Source organism: Xiphias gladius, chromosome 16 (assembly GCF_016859285.1).
Source record: "Xiphias gladius isolate SHS-SW01 ecotype Sanya breed wild chromosome 16, ASM1685928v1, whole genome shotgun sequence".
Taxonomy (NCBI): domain Eukaryota; kingdom Metazoa; phylum Chordata; class Actinopteri; order Istiophoriformes; family Xiphiidae; genus Xiphias; species Xiphias gladius.
The window spans coordinates 10,466,648-10,482,512 of NC_053415.1; the positions used below are offsets into that span (position 1 = coordinate 10,466,648).

Consider the following 15,865-nt stretch of genomic DNA (forward strand, 5'->3'; position numbering starts at 1 on the left):
TGGGAATCTTCAGGACTGTTTGTGTGTCAACTGGGATAAATAAAGGTCTAAAGCGACCCCCCCCTTGTTTCTTTCCAGGGGGGCGTAACTCACCTCTCCCTGCCCTTTAATTGATATATAACAACACTAGGACCCTAAACCAGTCCCTGTGACCTCTGACCCCAAACCCCTGATGGTCACAGCTGGGGCACAGTTTGGTGTGATCTTGCTCCTGGTTTCTCTGATCTGTGCTGTAGGTAGGTGACGTGGCTAAAGGGACAGTAAAATGGAGTGAGGTAACACGATCCACTCAGGACATTAAAACTACTGCAACAGACGCGTCTCAGAATCACGGAGTCAGCATGCCAGTTCACCCACTTCAAAGACATGAAGGTCAATGGGAGTTAATGGGCCAGTATAGGGTAACAATGCATTTATGCTAAGACTAGTTGTGATTTAAGAAAAACAATCGAGAGAAAACATCATCTCTTCCAAAGTGTAACAGTAATGTCTTTACTTTATCTGTAGACAGGGTCAACATAAAAGGTTTTGGTTGCAACCGGTTTTTGTTTTGTTTTTTTTCTGTCCTACTGAACTCTATTTTAGTGATTTCACTCCATCAGCAATTCATTTTGGATTGGAATGCATGCCAAATCTACAGTGTAACAATAATTGTTAGAGTAATAAGGTCCAGGTTACAAAAATAAAATAAAATAAATTGGGCATATTAAAGATGTTATACATTATAGACATTGTGATCAAAATCACTGATTTTTTTGCATTTATATCTTTTATACCATTGTCTTCATTTATATGTATGAAAAAAGCCCATTTTTTAAAAAGTTTTTGGACATGAAATTACTAAATGGGACTCGTGGTAGAGACAGAGATCATACTTTGTGTATTTACAATGGACCAATGTACCTCTATAGCTGGAGAGGGGTAGATCTAAAAACTGGAGCGTCCACAACAAGTGTGGGGCCAGCTTAGCTTCTGGGATCCATAGAGGTCATGGGGTCACAGACACAACAACTGCAGCATATCAGTCATAGGACATTTCATCAGCCAGTTTTACCAAAGGGAAACCTGAATGAACACTTCATACCGCCTCATCTTCCTCATTCTTCCTGTTTGTGAACAGCCCAAAGCCTTGCCGAGCTAATCCTTGTTTAAGCTTTGCTCCAGGAGACATCAACAGCAATTGCTGAAGGATGATGGAAACAAGGGAGCCTCCTGATTGTGTGTATATCCAATATTGCAGTAAATATTTTTTTAAGGCCATTGGCCAGCCTGTGTCTGTTAAATAAATAGTCCATTTACCTCTATGTACTTCCAATTGACTCCAAAGAATCACATATGCAGTACATCCATAATACTGCGGGTGTATTTTTTCCACTGGTAGGATATCTGTATATTTGTTTAGGTTTTTTAATAATATTGGCGTCTAAAGTTTTGAATTGTTTTGGGTAATATTAAATCACAATTGGGATGTATTCCTTGTACTAAAGGGTAAATTTGCTATAATTTTGGATATGTTTTCATGGTGTATGCTTGTTGTTATACAGAGGGTTTGCATCAGCTGGTCTTACCAAGAAGAAAGCAACTGTAACACACTTTATACTTCCTCCTCTCTGGTCCCTTGCCTCTCCCTGTTAATCCTCATTTATGGATGGACTTTCCTCTGTACTCTTTCTCTTTCTTTGGGGTGGGGTGGGGCGGAGTTGGGGGCAGTGTATGGTGGTCAGGCTGATTTCACAGATGGGGTGGCAGCAGAGCACGGGGGGCTTTAAGAGCCCTTGGGTGACTAAATAAGTTGAAACAGGAGTCTGTACTCTAAGAGCAAAAAAAAAAAAAAAAGAAAAAGCTGGCTGACTGAAGTGGTGGACCCAGTCCAAAATATAAAAAGCCATGCCATTACACATGCCCCCGCCCTCCTCTTCCAGACCTGAGAATTGGAATGTGAGATGTGAATGTGCATGTGTGTGTGTGTGTGTGTGTGTGTGTGTGTGTGTGTGTGTGTGTGTGTGTGTGTGTGTACTAAATATTTGTCCTGACAGTATGAGCTGAGTTACGCACACTCTGACCACTGGCTTTTTTCTATAGATGTGAAGCTTCTCCATTGTGACACAAAAGTTCAGTCAATGCCACTGTTAGTAAAAGCCTAACCATGTAAAAAGACATTTCACTGCATATACAATGCAAATTATCCATTTCCTTTTTTTCCCCCTTGGGCTACATATTGAGCAGTCTCACTGACTTCATATACTGCTAATTATTCCTATAAAATAACTCTTTCTTTTATAAAATCTGACATAAGCTTATTTTAATTCAAGCATAGAATAAAACTATTGTTGAAAATGTTGCAAAATAAGTGGAGTTTGGATGTGATTGGGTTAGTTGAAATGAGGAAAATATTTGTTTTTCATTGACTTCATTGTACTTTAAACATTTAAAATATTTTAATATGTCAGCATTTTAGTTAAACATTTAAATAATAACTAATTTTGTGTGTATTTAAACAATAACTTTCCTTTTTTTTAAACAATCAAGTTAATACACAACAGTCCTGGCAAAAACAGGAATGCCATTATATCCCCTGTTGGGTCCTATGAAAAATGGACTTCACTTTGTATGTGCCCATTAATTCTATTTTGTATGCAGAGCCAGTGTCTGGGGTGTTGGTTTGTTGCTGAAGAATGCTTTGAAAGCACGCAAGAATGTAATCTTTAACAGTCTTTAGTCTTGTGAAGGGCTAAGCCCCCTGGACACTGCTCAGCAATCAGCCTGCCTCCCAGACAGATAAAAAGTATATCTGGATCACACACACTCACGCATGCTGACACACGCGCACACACAAACTCGTCGGTTGGTAGCTCCGGAGTGAACATCCTGGGGATGCTAAGCTCTTAATTTGTTCTGACCGTAGCACGTTGTGTCTCGGTAGGCCAATAGCAGCGGCCTCTCCATCAATATGACTGACTGTGTGTGTGCTTGTGTGTGTGTGTGAGGGCTCAGTGCCACTGCCACATTATGAGACATCATTTGTGAGCAGCAGTCTCCCAGGGCAGGCTGCTTATCTGAGCGCAGTCAGTGGATGACGTGAGTAATTACAAGATGATTCACCTTGAGGACTTGATCATCAGCAATATCTCTCTCTCTTTCTCTCATTCTCTCCCCCTGTCTTTCCCTCTCTCCTCCTCTCTCTTTCTTCCTCTCTCTCTCTCTCTCTCTCTCTCCATCCCTTTTGCCTCTCGCTCTGTCTCCCTCTTTCTGATCCGCTCCTATTTTCTCTCTTTCTCTCTGAGTCGTTTTCATTTAAAAGTGACACTGGCTCCCATTCCTGCAGCATTTTATGAACTGTACAATCACATGCTTTTTCTTCTGAACTTGTTCAAAGCAAATAACATGAAATAAAGCAGACCTCGCTGCACATACTGCATAACCTCCAGCACACATTCCAATATCCAGTGCTGGATCAAGTCCCCGGTATTGGTACGCATTTTCTTTCTTGCTCACACGTGAATAACTTCTATCAGCACAACATCAATCTCTCCCTTCAATTGGTCACGCATTGTCCTGTAGCCCGCAATTGTCTTTGGACTGAATGCATTTTAAACAGCCTGCAGTTTTTTCTCTGGACCATTTCTTCATTGTGGTTCAACCTCATGAAGAAACTCTGAACATTTTGACGGTGCCAGCACTGTATATGGCCGAGGGAAACAAGGTTTGGCAGCTCCACAGAACAAATGACTGGATTACCTTAAGCCACTGCCAAGGAGTAATTCTAACACTTAATAAAGGAAAAACTAGGAAGTGTGCTGTGTGTGCACGTATATATGTGTGTGTGTGTGTGTGTGTGTGTGTGTGTGTGTGTGTGTGTGTGTGTGTGTGTGTGTGTGTGTGTGTGTGTGTGTGTCAGTAGGCCAGCCCCGAGGCACGGTAGTCTAACTAGTTAGACAAATAAACACTGAGTAAGAGCCCACTAGAGGGACTTTGGTAGCAAGGAGAGACTGATAGATGAGGCTGCAGAGATTTTTTTTTCCAAAAGTATGGGATGATGTTGCTGCAACATTGTTGGTCAGATTTTATGAAAGCTGTACAGTTCCTGTGGTTGAAAAAGTTCGAGAATTGCAGCACAAAAACACATCTTTAAAATTATTGATATATTTAGATTTTGGAAAGTACAGAGTGGAAATTGAAGTTAAAAGTTGAAAGCTATTGTGTTAAAAGACTAGTAACTGTATTAAAGTATACGTGACAGACAGAATGAGGTGGTGCACATTGTCAATTAAGAACAAATGGATTAACAAGTGAAATCTCAACAGCGGAATTACAGTGTTTACATGCAACAGCAGTAAAATGCTACCTCTGTTGCTGATTTGATATTTGCTAAAAAAAAAAGGATAAGGTTATCAACATTTTTTATGTGGATGCTTTTGTGCCTGCAACCTAAAATCCTTTAATGCCTTAATCTTTCTTTAAACACATGAACACTCAAATACACAAACGCCCACACATGCATGCAGTCAATTTCTCTTAAGCATCTTGACCATATGGCAAGCTCCGAATGCTTAACCTTTGACCTTTGAGATGGAGAATGGACAAAAAATGTCTAAAGAAAAGTGGGTTAATCTGCACTTGGCTCATTGGGTCAAGATGACATAGTGGGAACCACAGTTCCACAGAGTTTGAAAATCCGGATTTCATGTGGTGTGGGGCTGAAGCCCACATCCAGTTCATGTTGCTGGATCAGTCTCCCAAATTTAAGCATATTAAAACATGATGTGGGTAAATATAGAGATAGAAAATACTCACCCCATGCGATGGGTAGGAAATCCATCCTAACTCCCCCTGGCTTGCTTTAGAGTCTAACAGGTTGACTGTTAGAAAAAGAGAGAGGAAAAACAAAGAGAACATATGAGTATCTAGTCCTCGTTAGCCCTAATTAGCCTTTATATAATCCCACAGGAGGGATCACCAACTTCAAGCACTGATCATGACTCTATTTGCTCAGCTGCCACACACACACACACCATATATCCAATGTTAACCAACAGTAAGAGCTGGCTGTCTTTTCTTGCTGAGTAGAGCATCAAAGCAGAAGTTGGCATGCAAACTGGCTACAACACAGATATCCTGAAGAGGTATTGATCTAAAACAGAGCCAGCATTTTAAAAACCACGACCAGAAGTGTATTTTTCCAAAGACTCGTGCTTTTGACCCATCTGACCGCCGTTCAATGTAGCCACACACACACTCATTGTGATTACACTGTAACAAGGTGAAGCAAAACGGCATCATGTCTAAATTCAGATGCAATTGCCAGTTTCAGTGGTGGTCAGAAATTCAATTGGCCACTCTGAAAACAAAATCTAAATCCATTTATAATGAATGGAAATAAGATTTTATGTGTGTATCCTGCCAAGAATTCAACAGAAACCAAGCAGCAGTAGAGGGAATTTGACAAAGTGGAATATAAGACATAGGACTCCATTAGCGTGATGGTACAAGTCGAGGCTTTGGGTTATCAACAGGACATTCATGTGGTGAACTTTATAGTGCAAGAGTAGCAGCCATGTCAGAACTGAAGGTGCATACTTTCAGTGTCATGACATATTGGTAATTGCACCTTCATTGCCCACCTCCTCAGGCAAAAATCTGATGTACGCAGTGGACAGTGCAGGTGACTTTTGTGAACATGTCGACAGTCTCTGCCCAGCAACCCTTGATTTGAACATGTGAGCGAAATCAACTCTGATATACAGTATCTTCCTCAAGCACAGAGAAATAAGCTACAACATTTTCTATTCTTAGTGTATGTATAGACATGGCTCTGGTGTGAATGATTGTCATTGAATACATCTGTCAGTATGTCATGGCCCATACTGACAGATGGGCCACGAGTGAGGAATGTGGCGGCAGCCTTATGCCCTACAGATCCCCCACTTCTTCTGCAGTGGTTAAGACAATAAGCTACTACAGCTTGTGAGTACTTTCACTTCTATTAAAGCAATAGAAAGTAATTACTTTTGCAGCTACAATAGACTAATGGAAATAAGTTGGAAATATTTCTTACGTAAATTAATTACATTTTAAGATTAATGTTTAACCATTATTTTCATAATGTTTCTGAAACGGATAACTGAGCAAACTAATCTGATGCGTTATTGTAGTGTGAATGAGAAGCTCCTGTAGTATGAAGAGGAAACAAACAGATAAAGCCAATGGACTGAAGTGTTAAAATGGGGATATAATCAGTGTAAACATGTGTTGTTCAGTTTTTTTGTTTGTTTTTTTGTTTAATTTTTTTTTTCCAATACATCTCCTATTTTTCTTATTGAGCAAAAAAAAAAAAACTATCTGAAACAGCTTTTTTCCAAAGCCTCTTTTTGGATACATATCTTTAACATTAATTTAGAGAGAATTATTAACTGATTAATTTATGTTTATGGTGACCCATACTAATCATACAAAAAAAAACAACACATCACATATTGTGATTATAAACATGCACACTAAGTGAGCCGCATGAAAAAAGTAGAGGATAAATAATCATAATATAAGTGGTCAATGGTCTCTCCCCTTAAGTTAGAACCTGAAACTGACTCATCCTCTTTCTCTTTATCCTGCTGAGAGCAAATCCGTCCACAGCTCAAAACACACCCGGCAAGTGTACACTTACAAATACACTTACCCATGAAAGCACATACATACACAGCAAAATGAAGCTGCAGTGCGGTAAGGCCCTGCAGCTGCAACTCTATTCACTGTGAAAATATGAAGAATACAATCTCCCTGTACTCTCCCATTCAAAGCTTCAGTAAGCAAGAGTGTGCATGTGTCCAGAGACAGTCAAAGAGAGTACTTGTGGGTCCTGAAAGACTGATATTGCACTGTGAAAACTATTTTAGGCAAGATATTTTACTCCTCACGAGCAGCATGAACTAAATTTGCAGAGAGGAGTGATTTCACTGTTCTATTAACTTATTGTTGTTTCATATTAGAATAAAGGTTGGAGGATGGAAATCACCATTTTCTTCAGGCAAGTGTGATAACTATGAGCAAGCGTGGCGAAAAAATAAAAGAAAAATAAATAAAAGAGCCTGAAAGGGAAGCAGAGAGAGGAAGACGCACACACAGGGAGACTTATTATCAAATTCCAGGCTCAAAAAGCTACTAAATTGAGGCTCACCTGAGCTGTAGCCACGCTGAGCCAGTTGAGTGGCAGTAGACACATTCCTATTAGAGTCTAATGAAGCTATCTGTTCACGTCAGATAATAGCAGCTCAGCATCCAGGGCCATTGCTTCCAATTTACATTTCTCAACGAGCCGAACCCACCACTCAAATTGAGCCGAGCGGGGAAATTTGAGAGCAGAAAATTAGATGGCTTTCATATCGCAGGAGGAAAAAGCCCCCTCCAGCTGCACTTGGCTGGGGAAATCGGCACCCACACGCACACAAAAGGACACACACACGCACACGCACACACACACACATGCACCCTCACAAATACATACTTAAACACTCAGACTGTGCGCAGTTACAAAAAAACACAGAATTACACCAAAGCATGTACCCCCATCCAAGAAACAAGAGGAGTAAACACACACTGAGACCCATATATGTACCAAAATGATGTACACACATCCACACTAGAAAGGAAAAGCATTTACACGCACTTATACGCACACACTCACATATAGAGTATGCATACACTCTTGAGATGCTCACCAAAACACGCACGCATTCGTTCACATGCACTCTAAAGCAAGCACAAAATAAGAGCAAACACAAACATTTGCTGACAGTCTTTCTTATTCTTTCTTTTCGTTCTCTCTCTCTCTCTCTCTCTCACTCACACATACACGCACACACACTCACTCACACACACACATACACAGTCAGTTAGCAAGCTAGCGTCAGCCAAGCATATAGCCCCTGCCCCATCAGGGAGTGCCTCTAAACGGGAACTAGGAGTATTAATAGCAAACTGAGCCAGCATATCTGGGAGGGAGCAAAACATCACAGAGGTAGAAACAGGTGCATACCTTGGCCACTATCCCACACACATAAACCGACCCTAACAAAACGGAAGTAGAAAACACAATGCCCCGGGCAACCAGAATGTCCTGTGAGTTTTTATGATAAACCGATAGGATACCGTACCATCCAGCCAGTAAACCCAATGAGCGGCTCTCAGATACAGTTTAAAACCACTACCATGTGGCATTAATTCTCATTTTTTTCATTTGCTAGTGACCTAGTATCACTCGGCATAGCATATGTTGAAATATTAACACTGCAGCAAAGATCCACGGGGTGCCTATTTTGATGTCTGTGTTCTCATAATTTAAAGGCTAAGCTAACCATTATGACTGTCTGGTCCAAAAACTTTAAGTCGATAGTCCATTAATTTGTCCCTCACTCTCTGGCACTCACTAGCACACCCCCATTCATATGTACATGGAGAGTTAACCCTCAGCCTGAGACAAAATTAAAATGTTGGACGAGCGGAAGGAGAAGCTGTCAGTCAGAGATGGTGGTATAGAATAGAATAGAATAGACACATGCACATGCCCTTCTAATGTTTCCCATCTAACAGCGAACAAAGTGGATGGGGCTTTGTTTTTGCAGCCTGGCTCTGTGCATGTGAAAGTTGGCAGGCCGCAGTGCAGGCAAAGCAAGGCGACTTGTGTCTGTGTTAAAGGGTGAAGTGTTCACCTCCCATTATGAATTATTCAAGTGCAGAGTCGCTCTGTCTGATGTTGCTGCTGCTTGCCCAACCCCTCTGCCCCCATTCCTTTCTTTCTTTCTTTCTCTCTTTCTTTCTTTCTTATACCTTATACTTATATGCCATATATACACACATACTTTAACCCTCACATAAAGGCATCCAGCACTCCTGCACACATACTCTATAATCTTATATCTCTACACATGAACCCACACGCACTAACACAGACACACAAGGCACAAAACCTTATCTTTATCGAAACTCTGAAGCCTAAACCACCTGCTGTCGAAGTGAGGATGCCACTCTCGATCTTCAGCCTAATGTTTGGTAAAAACACACATATAAATATAGGCCTACAGTTTATGCAGAGAAATGGGGTTGTTTCTAAAGGAAGGACGTGTGTACGCACGTTGCCAGCACCTCTGAAAGGTACAATCGCTCACAGACGCCCGTTCCTCCCAGCGGGACTGCTGCGCCGGGCTCCCCGGGCCATGCCTCCCTACCGCCGGCTAAAAATATCAGAGGCCTCCCGACGCCCCGCGGCGGGCCAACATCACACCACGCAAAGGGACACGCTGCACCATAGGAAAAGCAGCGAACTACTCAGTTTGTTTGTCCCCCCCCTTCGATTAAATGTGGAAAAAAAATTGCACAATATCTAATATGTGCCTAAAGTTGATATGAATCAAAAGGATATTCTCCGGGATTTTCTCTGTATCGCCCTCAGCTTTTCCCAAAACCGTTAGACGGGATCATTGCGACCTAATGAAAGCCACAAGGTAAATGCTATTATTACATTTTATTGTAATATGTTTGGTGGAGGCATGGGGCCGAGATGGGCCAGAAGAATGAAAGAAGTATAACTAGACTTCTGGTCTCCTTATAAATTGGGAGGAAAATAATAAATTAATAACATAAGTTTGCCATCGTCCCGTTAAACTTGAGGTTTTGTTTCCCATGAAAATATATTTTTCTTCTTCTTCAGGCCTGCTTACCAAGTCATGAGATCATTTAGTACATTCTAAGCCTGTGACTAATGAGGCCCTTGATTATATTCCTAATTTACTGATAGCTTTCATGGAAGATACGGCAACCTGTTAACGGATGGGCGAGCGACTCGTTTTACTGCCATCGACTTTGGAGTTTACAAACAGCCCTTCTTTGTCATGTCTCGGAGCTCTTTCGCAATCTGCTGCGCGCTCGCAGGTTCGATTTGATCAGCAGCAGCCCGTTCGCATGAAAAAGGAAAAAAAAACAAAAAAAAGAAAAGTTCAACTTTCCTTATTCTTCACTCATGCGAAGGCTGGAGCACAGCACAAATCAAACGCCTTGGATAGGGTGAAAAAAAAGGAAGAAAAAAAAAAAAACGTCAGCTTTCGTGACTTGTCAGGTTTGTTACTGTATCTAATTATAAACATGAATAATTTTAAAAAAAGAACACACTCCCTCTCATGTTTAGTGGCTTTTAAAGTGGCTTTTATAAACCAATAAGTTAATCAGTCCCAAATCCGGTATTTTCGGATCGCGTGAGACTGCTGACTACGATTTGACTCAATCTAAGAACCAGGCAAACAATTATAGGTGCAATTAAAGGGTGACAGGGTCCATACTCGGTTACTCCGACTTTGTTCCCCCCGGGGAAATGTGACTGTAGGACTCTTGTGTGAGTTTGCAGTAACTTTTGGTCAGTTTTGTCCTCGTCGCTGCTCCACCACTTCACCGTGGGAGACAGTCAGTGTGAAGACCTGCCCGTTTTGCTCGTGGCTGGAAAATGCCGCCGAAACGCGACCCGGGAAACCAGGACGACGCAGTTGCATCGCGTCGGTCGGGTGTGATTTGTTCTTACAGATCCATGTTTGCGGTGGAGAAGTCTGCATTCATTTGTATCCTAATATAGAGACGGAGCGGCTCGATACTGACACTCTCTGGCAGATTTCTGTCTTGGAACGGTGAATTGTGTGATTGGTTTCTTTTTGCTTATTTGTTTTTTTTTCTTATTCACACTTAGCACTTTTTTTGTTCCTACTAACTTGCAACCCGGTTAGAGGATCTATCTCTCTCTCTCTCTCCTTTTTCTCTCTCTCACACAAACGCGCACGCACATAAACTCGCAGTTTCTCCCTCCCTCTCTCTCTCTCTCTCTCTCTCTGACACACTCTCAAACACATGCACACCCTAGACTACTGTATATTTTCTCATGGTGATGTGTATTTTATGTGGTCTTTGGGTCTTTTTCAGTACTGAGCGCGCTGATACTCTGTGTCCATCAGCCTTATATTACAATAAACTACCTAAATATTGACTATTACATTTTTTTTTAAAAGAAAAGAAAAGAAAAAGGTGTCCAAGGGGGTCGGCGGGATTTGCAGGAGGCCTAGTTGACCTCGACTCAGTCGCTCTCTATTCTGTTTTCCACGGAAGCGTTTCCCATCCATGGCTTCGTGTCGTCTCGTTAAAGCCACCGATCTCCTGCGCGGCACTAACAGCTAGGCAGAGAGCGGCAGGACACGGGACGTGGCGCACGAAGAGACAAAACTGTACACGAGGTCATTTTGACGTTCTACGTCCATCTGACCCTTTCCTTCAGAAGACGCAATCAGATTTTAGATTCAGTCCTTTCAAGAACTTTTTTAATTTTTTTATTTTATTTTTTTTTTTTGGCAATGTAACTTATAAACAAGGAAAATAAAACAAGTTTCAGTGGTCTGGTTTTTGGTCATGCCAGTCACAGGAGTCCTCATCGGTGTGGATAAAAATATATAAATAAACTCAATACAAACAACAGAGTGAAGAGGCTTCTGTTAGACTGGGACTCCTCTTTTTGAAGAGGCCTACAGACGAAAACTTTTCTCATCCCACACCAGCAGGATGACTTACTTGCTCACTTTCCTACAGGCTCTCTACGCGGGCTGCAGAAGGACCAGAGACGTGGTTTTGCGCACTCAGCACTCCACTTGTCTGTCTCTCGACATTAGATTACTGTAGAGTAGATTACGCCAGATTCGCTTAATTACTTCATAGGTATTAAGGTTTAAATCACTCAAACCCATGATGGTATCTTCCTCACTAACTCGCGTGAAGTGGTATTTAAGAATTAGGGACTTATCAGTGTATTCATATACTAAACAGTACTGAACGTGTTTTGTTTTTTGTTTTTTTATTATTCGGCATGTTATTTACAGGGGATATTGTTATCCCCCAAACCGTGTGCCTTTGGACAGCGTGACCCAAATCTCCACTCAAATGTTTTGTTTTGTTTTTTTTCCCCCCTGTGTGCAGTTTTAACCTTCAGCTACAGAACTCGGGACACCTTCGGCACGCGTGTCTTTCCTTTTTCCCTTTGACCCCGCTACGAAACACTTCAACTTTAACACGTCGGCTATTTATAGGGCATAAAAAGTGGCAGTGTTTATGAACATTTTAAGAAAGTTCAGCAACTCCGCCAGTATAGGAGAGGAGACTGTTTGACTTTTTTTTTTTTTTTTTTCCCAGCGCAGTTTCACATGTTTGAAGAAGTGACTGTGCCGAGAGTGGACCGGTCCGCCTTCGTCTGCCAGGTTTCAGACTAAAGAAGTCAGCGAAACTTGACCTGAAAATAAGCGAACTGAAGTCGTCTGCACCGCCGTCATTTTTCACCCCTTTAATGAAACATGGCGTTGAAATATCTTTTATAAAACACAACCACTACGTGACTTATAAGATGGAGAGTTTACGAGATGCCCACAGTTGCATACAAATCAGCTGCTTTGGTTTTATTCAGGTCAAAACCATAAAGAGAGCCATGCGCCTTTTTAACCACTGTGCGATTGTGCTCATCTTCTATTTATTGCCCTTTAAGTCTGCGCGACTGTGAGTCTAACTGGGGCGTCTGCCCCAAACGGATTCTTGGATAAAACGGATCAACGCGAACCTCTCCTGGAAACACAGACCGCGGAGTTTCTTCGCACCTTTTCTGCCCGTGAGAAACCAGGCAATAGGAGCTTCCTCGCCATCGCTCGGTTCATTCCAATTTAAGGAAAAAAAAAAGGAAAAAAAACAAAAAAACTATTTACCCTCCGTTCGCGAGATTATCCGGAACGAGGCTGCCCTGTCTGCCTGTTTGGGTCTATTTCTCAAGTTCGGTCTCTAACGACTGTCTGCTAGTGAGCAGACCCCGGCTCTCGTTGTTCCTCCGTCTCCCCTAAATGTGCCTTGAATCATCTTCTTATTTTGTTATCACCATGATGTGGACAGCGGCAAGTCTGCCCGCGAGCGCACGGCACCGGCCCCGGCGTGTGCAGTGGCGCACCATTCAACACACACATGAGCGCCCGCGCACAAACACACACAAACACACACACACACACACACACACACACACACACAAACACGCATGTCGGCAGCCCTGAGAGTTCCCTTACCTTCGTTGGGGGGGTAGATGATGGGAAACGCAGGAATAACGCAGGACAATAGAAGAGGTAAAATGAAAAGGAGCGATCGCGGATTGCAATCCATGGCGGCGGATCAGAGGTGCATAACTCCATGAAGCCAATGACTGATCTGAGAGCGTCTTCTCTCCACTCAGCTTTCTCCCTCTCTCTTGCTCCGTCTCCCTCCGGTTGGGGCAGTTTTCCGCTGGGTCCTACAGAGTCTGACAGCGAGCAAAACACAGCCCCGCAAGTTCACCACAGGTCAGTTTAGATCCTGTACCACAGGCGTCTTCTTGACGTGAACGACAAAGTCCGCCATTCGGTATTGCTATTTTACAGCCCGAGTCGATCCAAAATGGTGATTGGAAACACTAAGATAGAGAGCAGAGGCTCAGGGAAATATTAGAAGTCAGTCTGGGAACAAAAGGGTATAGACCATATGTTACTGGGACCTACCACATTTACATACCCTCTTTTTCACTTACTGTAGGCCCATTTTTCTGCTTTATTCTCCCAGGAAGTTAGTTAAATAATAAAGTTATATGGTTTGGTTATTAAAAAGGCAATGTGTGACCTGCCCGTATATCAGAGTATCACTTAGGCTGTGTTTGGCCCAGTAAAAGTACAGCAGATGAATACTGAATCTACTGGCCTTTATTCTAACAAGTGAGCGTAAATCAAATGTAGTTTATTTTATTTCTTTTTTAAACAACGCTGTAGAATAGCCAACAAGAACCTGATGTTTTCAATAAAAGAGCCAAAAGTGGCCCGTGCTTTTGGATCACACATAAGGAACGACTTGGTTTTATTTGGACTGGGGAACAACCAGTGTTGCCCACTTGCTTTAAATCTAAAAACTGGAAAAGCCGACAGGATCCTGTCATTTCTAATGCAGACTTTATACTAGCCGGGAGGAATGTGTTTTTAACCTTATTGTGGGACAAATAGAAGCCAGTTGGTTGTTTTATTTTACAATGAGTTTTTGAAAGGCATACAGGAAAAAAATAAAATAGCTGTTACAGTTCATGGCTTACTGAAACCGTAGACTGGGGTCATATTTAAACTTATTTTTATGCTTCAATTTTTCATTTTCATAACAACTTGACATATTACATTAAAGTACACGATACAATCAATAGCTTACCTTTGAAAAAAAAAACCCACACATTTTGTTTATACTGTTTTCCATGTTTTAATGATTGCCAAGTGAAGGACAAAGTTTTATTTATTGATGTGTGAATGGACATACGAAGTGCTTGTATTTGTTTCTTCTGTGAGGGTCATTAATGGCCCCTGACACCACAATACTTGATCCACACTGAAAAGCTGGGGTACCAGTGTAGCGTCAGGGGCCTCGCTGAGACGCCAGCTGTTGTGGTGGGGGGTTGGAGGCCGGAGCTTGGGAAGTCATCTGACGTATGGGAAAAGTTAAACAACACAGCTACACTTACATTTGTAGAAACTGCTACAAAAGTCAAATTACTTTACAAGGTCCTCGGGGTGATTTATACAAATTGGCAGCAGGAGGTCTCACTTAAAGATAAGGGAAATGTCTGGATTAGCTTCTCTTACATTGAAAAAGACCTTTTTTTTTTCCTACGATAAAAAACGTATTTACTGAGCATATTTCAATATTTGTTGGCATTTTTCCACATCGTTTAAGGTGATGCCAAATGAAGGTGATTTCACAAGTCAGAGTGCTACCCTGTTTAAGGAATGCTAATGTTATGCTCTCACTGAATGATCCTAATGAACCTTTTTTTTTTTTTTTTTTTTTTTTTTTAGTAGAACGATTACACAAACCATTGGGATACTGTAGGAAACATTGCTACATTTATGCAAATGTGTCTAAAACTATGCACATTACACACTGCGTTTTGAAAAATTGCTGCATGTGTGTAGCATTGCTTTCACACGCTATTGCATTTGAGAAAGTCTTTTCTTTTGTTATTTGTCATGCTCAGTATATTATGTAGCTGGCAGTGTGTTCAGAAGTCCTTTAAAATTAACTGGGGCATTTTTTTACGGAGCATTTAATGTAGATATTTTAGAACAAATGACCTAACAGCAAACTCAGAGCGGCATCCTACTCTGAGAGATTTATGAGTTTTAGGTTGTCAATGGATACAGTGAAGAATGATGCCAGGAGGTCTCTGGCCGCATTATTAAGTGGCCCTGGCATGTGGATTTACAGCAGGTTTGAGACGTGCCAGCCTTCATCATACATCATCTTCTACAGCCCTCTAATTCACTTATTACACACTGAAACAGATAAATGCTGAGGCCCCACAGCTAACAATCGGTTCGAAGACCGGCGGTTCTGGACTTGCTGTTTACACATATGAGAATTTCGTTTCAATGAAGAACTTTCTGAAAAAAAACAGCTGAATTTATTTTCAAAAACTGTGCCACATATTCGTGGAAAAAGTGACAGAATTTTGCATATACTGGATTTTGAAATGACAACAGGCATTTAGAAGTCATTTGCTTCATTCAATTTTAGTTTAAATTCACATTACACTTTACAAGGTTAAGAAAACTAAACAATTACAAGTTGCATATTGAGGTTAAAATGAAACTGAATGGTCAAAAGTTTAAATCTTGCAATACAGTAAAGAAGAGTGACAGTCAACAAAGAAAAAAGTGATTACAAGCTCAATAATACACTATTAGTGAATGTGACTATAATGCATCGTATAAAGGAACTTCATGCTGGCAGTCAAACATAATCACCAGTAATT

General features: G+C 41.4%; 1 protein-coding gene across 4 annotated transcripts in view; it reads right to left on the reverse strand.

Annotated features, from left to right (window-relative positions):
• The window catches only part of epha3 (eph receptor A3), a 100,218-nt gene extending 86,974 nt beyond the window's left edge, over positions 1-13,244 (reverse strand). For all 4 annotated transcript variants that reach the window (XM_040148135.1, XM_040148133.1, XM_040148137.1 and 1 more), the window contains exons 1-2: positions 13,116-13,244; positions 4,795-4,859 (exon numbers count right to left, since the gene is read on the reverse strand). In XM_040148135.1, the coding sequence (XP_040004069.1) occupies positions 4,795-4,859; positions 13,116-13,209 (159 nt within the window). In that variant the 5' untranslated portion in view covers positions 13,210-13,244. The remainder of the gene's footprint in view (positions 1-4,794; positions 4,860-13,115) is intronic.
• Positions 13,245-15,865: the final 2,621 nt, after the last annotated feature.